This window comes from Notothenia coriiceps, unplaced genomic scaffold, assembly GCF_000735185.1.
Source record: "Notothenia coriiceps isolate Sejong01 unplaced genomic scaffold, NC01 NC01_scaffold00015782, whole genome shotgun sequence".
NCBI lineage: Eukaryota > Metazoa > Chordata > Actinopteri > Perciformes > Nototheniidae > Notothenia > Notothenia coriiceps.
Window position 1 is genome coordinate 285,802 of NW_011348483.1, and position 8,174 is coordinate 293,975.

The 8,174-nt window shown below is 38.8% G+C and overlaps 1 protein-coding gene across 1 annotated transcript; it reads left to right on the forward strand.

Moving 5' to 3' along the window:
* Positions 1 to 3,072: 3,072 nt before the first annotated feature.
* Positions 3,073 to 7,315, forward strand: fitm2 (fat storage inducing transmembrane protein 2). Its single transcript, XM_010775488.1, has 2 exons — positions 3,073 to 3,264; positions 5,183 to 7,315. Exons 1-2 carry the CDS (start codon positions 3,092 to 3,094, stop codon positions 5,790 to 5,792), a joined length of 783 nt encoding a protein of 260 aa, XP_010773790.1. The 5' UTR covers positions 3,073 to 3,091; the 3' UTR covers positions 5,793 to 7,315.
* Positions 7,316 to 8,174: the final 859 nt, after the last annotated feature.

Genomic DNA, 8,174 nt, shown 5'->3' on the forward strand with positions numbered 1-8,174 from the left:
TGGAGACGCTGCAGGGTGCTCACGTACAAAAGCTGGCTGTGACCTTGTGGTGTCTGAAAGGTGAAGAGGAGAACCCAGTGGCCCCCTGTGTTTGCCCGAGAGAGAGAACATAAAACTAACCCGACTGTATTTGAGGTGTCAGCGGGGCCTTTCAGCCGTCTGAGTAACAGCAGCAGCTGGTGACTCTCACAGAGTAGCACCTGAAATACAGCCCTTTGAGTTAGTGTCCCTGAACGTGCCTTGTGGTATATGGTCTATACAAACTGTGTCTTCTTAGGGAGAAATTAAAAGCTTTTGTCTCAGATTTCTTGAAGGTATGATGAATATTCAAGTTTTAATCAATGAAAAACTCACTGATAACTACCACCTGAATGCTGTTCCTCTTTGGTTAACAGTGTTTTAGCGTCTCTTAGCTCATTGTTTTGGTTTTAGCACCTTACTGTTTTGAGTCACTCTCAACGCTCTTGTCAGTGCTTTCTAGCTGCAGCAGGGATATGTATTCAGCAAAGAAAAGTATAAACCGACTGTACGGAAATTGCAAAAAGAGTCCAATATTTTCTCCAGGGTGTGGTGGAGAACAAAACAGAGCCAAAGGGAGAGTGAGCCTTCATCAGGTGGCCAGATACATGACTAATGAATGCTCACTTTAAAATACATCTTTATTGTGTCAATATGAAGGTTGTTTCGAGGCCAACATGGAGAAAAATGTATAATTAATGCAAGTTTAAAATAAGGATTAATGTGTTTTTCTTAAACCTCTCCAAATATCCAGGTTCATGTTTTTTTCTCATTACGTTCGTTGAAATAATTCTCTTTGAAGGTGATTTCTTTATTGAACAAAAGGTATAAAATGCTCTAACCAGTATTTGAAATATAAGCTAACGATCCCTTTTCTCTGCAGTGTCAGCAGGTAGATCTTCAAAACAGCAGCCCTTCATCCTCAGTGTTGGAATAATCTCAGATCTCAGAACAGTTTGTTTGAATAATTCACGGCGACATTTTACACTCTGCACAGTGAAACCTCAGTCTTTTGATCAACCAGCCAAGATGATTCGACCCCTTTCTCGTATTTACTTGAGATGTTCATTCTCAAAGAGATTCCCTTCAGTGTTTGCACTTAGCATGTTCACTTTGGGAATATCTGCAGCAGTGGAGCCACATTGTGAATATTCAATATTTTAGTATACATTAAATTGTTGAGAACTCCTTTGAAATCAATTTCTCCAGTGAGATTTCTAAACTGTGATAAACAACCATTCATTTAAAAATACATTTCACCTTCAGCCAGAGTTTGTAGTCTGGCCTTATGCTCAAAGAGCAATCAGCCAAAGAATAAGCGTGCCAGAGAAATTTCATTTCTAGGAGAAGCTTGTTTGCCTGCTAAGAGTGCATCAAGGACTAACTGTGTCCTGCATGCAGATCCTTACGGAAATATTGAACCTTCCTTCAGCATGACTCAGGAAGTTTGCAATAATCTTCATCAGCATCAGTCAAATAATTTAATATTTACACAATGCCAGCTAAAACATGCATGCAAATGTGTCCTGCTTAATGTATTCCTTAATTCAAACAGTTAAGGTCAAGATGCTGTTTTAAGTGTGCACAAGACATCATAAACACAGCCAAAAAAAAAGGGGACATATCTGGCTCTCGCCTACAAAATGCCACTCAAAGAGACACAAAAAAGCAAGAGGCTCAAAATGAACACAAAGTGACAAACTATGATGAAAAATAAGACATAAAACGACCACGAACAGAAAAAATGATGCAAAACAACTACCCAAAAATATCTACAAAACAACTCAAACAAAATAGGTTAAACAACCCTGAAGTATAGGCTCATGTCTCTCTTGCTCATATGTAGGAAAGGTGGGGCCTTTTGCCTTTCCAACAGCTCGTAATAAAGAGACATTTTACCCACCCAGACTCCCAAATATTTGCAACACTAAAACATTTATTGTTGTTTACATTGGGTCTGTGAATGTGGTTGCTCTGCATTGTGGTGGCCACTTGTATTGAGTTCAACTTGTGCCATAAAACTTGACACCTTGACCTCAACATGCCACACTACGACGTCTGAGTAAACAGGATCCACAAGCAGTGAGTGTCTGTCTGTCTGTCTGTCTGTCTGTATGTGTGTGTCTCTGGAGTCTCTCGTAATTGTTCAAACAATGATCCTAAAACATGCTGTATGTTATTTTGATGGTCCTTTTTTAAGTCGAGTATTTTAGTCTAAGTCATTGCAATCATATTATAACAGTCAATACATATTGTGTTATATATTAATATACCAGGGACGGGTGGCGCTGTGCGTTTGATCATCAGATCAAGAGGGTGTTGGGGAACTCCAGTTCGAAACCCGCTCCCGCCCCACTGCGTCAGGCCGTTGTGTCCTTGGGCAAGACACTTCACCCGAATTTGCTCCTGTGGGTATTGTCCACAGTACATGTATAAATGTGTACTTGTAAAAGCGCCTCGATGACTTTGAGGTGTGAAGATGGGCGGTGTGGCGCAGTGCATTGATCAAGGGGGTGAAACCCGCCGCCGCTGCGTCTGTAAAGCCGTTGTGTCCTTGGGCAAGACACTTCACCTGAACTTGCTCCTGTGGGTATTGTCCACAGTAGATGACCATTACATGTATGTATGATCTGTATATGTAATGTGTATTTGTAAAGCGCTTTGAGTCATTGATAAAGCGCTATAATAAATATAAGGATTATTATTATTATACCAAACGACTTTAATAAAATATAAACAGAAAAGTACGTTTTTTTATTTATTTAAATACACAGAGGAAAAGTGGGATTTTATCATAGCTGTTCGACCAAGGTACTGCTACTTTTCCTCAAGTAGATTATCTGAGTACTTTTTCCTTATCTGTTTATTTATTAATCTGAAATAAAATAAAAATAGACACGTAAATAAAACAAGTGTTGTGATACCCTTTATGAACAGCAGGCGGTGCTATGCACCAGAATTAATCTGCGCCATAATACAAAAACCGAGAGAAGAAGAAGAACGCCCGACCGGAACACCTGATTGGTTGAGGCGCAGTGACGTCAGAGTGCCTCCTCTTGTCAGTGGAGTCAACATGGCGGCAGTGGATGTCATTGTGGACAACTTGGTGACTCTCTGGAGGATCCCGTCCATCAGACAGAACTTCCACTGGATCTTTTTACTCATCTCGGTGGTGGGCTCGGTTCTGAAGGAGCTGGAGCTCGTCCCGCAGACATACTTCAGCAGCACCAGAAACGCCCTGAATGTGTGAGTAGAGCTGTTGTTATGCTAGCTGAGGGTTAGCTGGCAGAACTGTGTTTTATGCTTTATTTTATTTATTTATTCAATAACAGATATGCAGATCACATATAGTGTATACAAAAGGGGTAGACAATACAAAATTATATTAAATAAATAAATGGAAACATTTGAAGAATACCGTTTCATATTTCAGATGAAATTCTTTTTTATATACACAATTAGTTTTGACTTCCTCTTAATTAATAATGTTAATAATAGTGGGACTATATTATTTACATTTTTGTCTAAGACTTGTAAACACCTGAGCTCTGTTAAGTGCCCCATAAACATTCATCTGTTTGCATCTTGCAATTTATTTATCTATATATCATATTCCATTTATGTGTATATAGACTCTTCTTGCACCTTTTCTATTTCTTTGTATTTACTTGCACATCTTACAACATTCTCTTGCACTATTTTATTTCTCTTCTGTTATTTCTTTGACTATTTGTATTTGTTTAATTTGTTTTATGTCCGATACATATTCATGATGCATTGTTGAAGGAGCCTGGGACTTAAGTTCTTCATGACTATAACTGCACTGTCGCTACTGATGTGCACATGACAACAAAGCCTTGCGTCTTGAATTGAAAGGTGGAGAAAGCTCAGTGATCTAGTTTTTCGGGACTGTGCTGTTACAAATTAAGCAACGCTGCAGTGATGTGAGTCAAAGGGTAAACTGTGGATTAGTGACTAACACTGTGCTGATGAATGGCTCCCTTTATTGGGCAAAGTTCAAGTTGAACAGTTCCAGAGATTAATATAAAGAAGGCAAATTCTTCAGTAAAGCCAAGTCAAGAAATGTCACGGCATTGTTGTTCCTACAGTACACTGTGGAGATTGTGAAATAAGCATTAGTTAATTATTTCCTTTAATACTTTTGGGGTTGAAATGGAGAGATGAATACAAAATGTTTTTACATTGAAAATACTTAATTTGTCCCTTAACGAGTATTCTAAGATAATAGTAATAATACAATTAAATACTTAAAAATAAAGAGTTAAACGCTACACATTATGAAACAAGTATTATGTATGTCTCAGATCTCTGTCCACCTCCGAAAGAGCTAGATTTTATGTTTAAAATTAATATACACAAAAAATTAAGGAGAAACGTAGATAAATAAGTTCAAATATGGGGATAGAATATATCATATTTCTATTATATGTATTTGTGGTAGAAAATAGCAAAAATTAAATGTGTAAGGACCAATTATAAATATGTACAGTATTTATATTCAGGGGTTTAAGAGTGAGATCATTTAACAGTACAGTATGAACTCATAACTCCTACGATACTCATATTAAATCAGGGGTGTCCAAACTACGGCCCGGGGGCCAAATGCGGCCCGCGGACCATTTTGAATCGGCCCTCAGCAAATTCAAAAAGTATAATGAAATATGTTCCCACAAATGAAACTTGTGCTTGTCTTATGTTGTATTTCTTAACTATACATGTACAAATATATCACACAGTAGTATTCATGTGTTAATAAGAACACTTTTCAAATAAATTCAGTCAATTAAAGTTGGAAACATTTTCTAATAAATCTAAGTTGATAAGAAAAAAGCCCAATGACTTATTTACATAACAAGCTTGAAATAGACCCTTCCTATTTCTTCTTATTATAATCACTCTGAGCTTCTGTTTGAAGGGATGAGCTGCCAACACTCACAAGCATCATGTACCTACATTTGATTGATTTCGCTAACTTATAACTGAACTTATGAGGCGATATACCTCTAGTGAGTGACCCAGCCCTTTGTATATTTTTCTGTATGTGGCCCTCGGTGAAAAAAGTTTGGACACCCCTGTATTAAATGCTAATAGCTGTTATCTTCTATTACTGCAATTGAACTGATGTGCCCTGTTCCTCTTGCAGGTATTTTGTCAAAGTGTCGTGGGGATGGACGCTGCTGCTGCTGACTCCCTTCCTCCTCCTCTCCAACTCCTCCTTCAGCCGGAGCGTCTCCTTTCTCTCCCGCCGGCTGCTGTCTCTCGCCGTGGCAACAGCCGTGTGGTACGCCTTCACCGAGACCTTCTTCTACATCGAGGACGCCACCGGCTCGTGTTACGAAACCGACGCCTTGGATGTCGTCAACAAGGAGTTCGTGTCCAAAGCCAGCTGCAGGCGGGCCGGTTTCCTCTGGGACGGCTACGACATATCGGGACACTCCTTCATCCTGGCCTACTCCGCTCTCTTCATCGTGGAGGAAACGGCGCCCATGGCCTCCCTGAGGACCGCCAAGCTCTCCGCTCTCCCCAGGATGGTCCTCAACCTGCTGTACGTGGCTTTGAATCTGATCGTCATCGTCTGGGTGTGGATGTTCGCCTGCACGTCTGTTTACTTCCATGACCCGTCCCACAAGTTGCTAGGCACCATATGTGGCCTGATCGCATGGTATCTGACGTATCGTGTTTGGTATCTGAAGCCTTTCTCCCCAGGCCTCCCCCCTCAGCGCCACCCAAAAGAACGGAAACAGCACGCCTAATAAGCCGATGTCGTATTTTCCTGTGCAACATCTAATATTGCAGCCATCCTCCTAACAACACACTACAGTTGATGTTATCTGTCTCCAGGTCCAAGCCGGCCATTCCATTTAAAGCTATATTTAAGTTATTCCCTCCTCACACAGAAAGGTCGTTTTGTACAGGATGGAGTTTGGCAGCTGCTGTTCCCAAAATGACTCGTGGTAATTTGAGATGAGTGCAAGACGCTGCTCTGCTGCTTCACCAGCGCTTGTCCCCCAGTGTGTTGCCTTATGGATGAGTATTTGCAGTCCAATGTCTGAGTGGGAACACTTAACAATGTTTACATCTCCAGTTGTATAGCAAATGTATTTTATGTAAAGAACATATACATTGTTTTTACTAGAACTAAGTTCAGAACAAATTCGGATCAGAAACTGTAATTGCAGTGTGCCTAAATTATTTACCGACTCAAACAAGCTGCTAAATACTGTTTTGTTTGGAGTCAACATCAATGTGTGTCAACAATATGTTTTGCTCGGAGAATGTAGAGCTTGAATAGAATATAAAGAAATATTTTAATTTGTCATCTTACATAGACTACAGTTGTAGGCAAATGATTACTAGTATGCTTTGAAGGTTAAGGCTGGAAATAAAATTTCAAATGTTATCCCTCACCATTTTCTAATGCCCAAAGTCACATCCTCAAATGTTGTGTTTTGTCCAGGAAGTAATGTAAAACCTTAAGATATACAATTTAAAATCACCTAACAACAATTTACTCTAACTCACCGTTTTAAACCTGGAACCAGAGATAGTTTGGCTTCTCAGCTTGAAAAGTAATTATCAAAAGAGTTGCAGATACATTTTCTGTTGATGGACGAACTAGTGTTGCAGTCGTCATCATATCTTTTGTCAACAACAGCATGAAAAGACCAAAATACTCACTAACAAGTATTGCCAAAAGCTGGTGTATCTTAATTCTTTGTGCCATTGAGCTCCATGGTTGTCCATAAGTAAACCAAAAGCTAACAAACTGAAAATGGGCAGTAATGTTTTTTTTTTCTAGTGCCACATACATTGTCCTGTTGCCATAAATACTCGCTATATTACCAAATCTGTATTAAACTAGGTCTGAAAATAGTGCATTACGTGCATTATTAACTCGCTACAGTATCAAGCTGCCAGGGAATTACCGTTATTCAAAAACTGAAGGTTTGTATTTCTTTTTAAAGATTTATGGTCTAATAACAAAAACCAAATCTGAGTGCTAAGGAAATATAAAGATGTTATTCTTGTTTTGGTCTTTTCATGTGATTTGTTGACAATAAGGAGGATATGAAAGATAACGCCAGCCCTTTCCTGTTAGGATGATTTAGGGAAACTTAGCAGTATTTTTTAGAATGTAAAAGACCACGGTCACAAGCAACTAACTGTTTTTGCATTGATGTGTGCATAATGTGTAACGTGTTGAATCCACAGAGCTCTACAGTGCATGGGAGCACGGTGTGTTTTGAGATGAAATAAAAACCAGGATTTGTGTGTATTCCATTTTCATTATTTATTTGTCATTGATGGCAACTGAATAAATTAAGGCTTATGAACAGACATCATAAAAAGCACCATAAATAAATGCATATATATAAATATAAAAAATAAAAAAATACTATTGTGAAATATAATGGCCACAAATCACAACTAGGATTTCTCGACTTGAACTCTTTGTGTGTGTTCAAAGAAGATCCCGCCCTTCAGGTAGCAGTGAAGTCAAAAAAAAGGATTTCAAAGGCGCTCAATGATTGGCTGGTTTTGACATTTTTTGACGTCATCTGCTGCGTGTTAATTAACTAAATGAGTGAATGTTTGAGCATCAACATAAATAACAATTAAGCTTTTTGATTGAATCGCAACAGGAAATGGTATTTTACATTTTACTTTCCTCTTGCTTACTTCACAATTTGACAATGTCTGATATATATATTTTTCTATATCTCCTCTTTTATTCCATTTACATCACTGCAGCTCATGCAAGAACAGTTTAAAAACCAAATAACATCCTTGTTTCCTTCAATGCACATCTCAAACATCTTCTTTCCAGACAGTTTATTCTATATGGCTATACTGCACCCTCCAAACATGAAACTGAACACAATGAACGACAGCTTCCCCACCTCTTAATTCTTCTCTATAATTAGATTTATCATCAGCACGAGGTGCCGCTATTAAAGGAGCATTGATCGTCTTTGGTTTGTTTTCTGCTGCTAATCACCCCTTGCAGAGACGAGTGTCTGTAGCAGGAGAAAACAGGGAGCATCCTGACTGAAAAATAAATGACCTTCATTATCAAAGGCTTTGTATGTACAGAAATAGACGCTTTACTGTGTGTCGTAACTGCAAATAATTCC

Excerpts from the sequence above, each read along its gene's own strand:
- fitm2 (XM_010775488.1), top strand. The coding sequence starts at position 3,092 with ATGGCGGCAGTGGATGTCATTGTGGACAACTTGGTGACTCTCTGGAGG. Across the intron at positions 3,265-5,182 it reads ACCAGAAACGCCCTGAATGT|GTATTTTGTCAAAGTGTCGT; the intron begins GTGAGTAGAGCT and ends TTCCTCTTGCAG.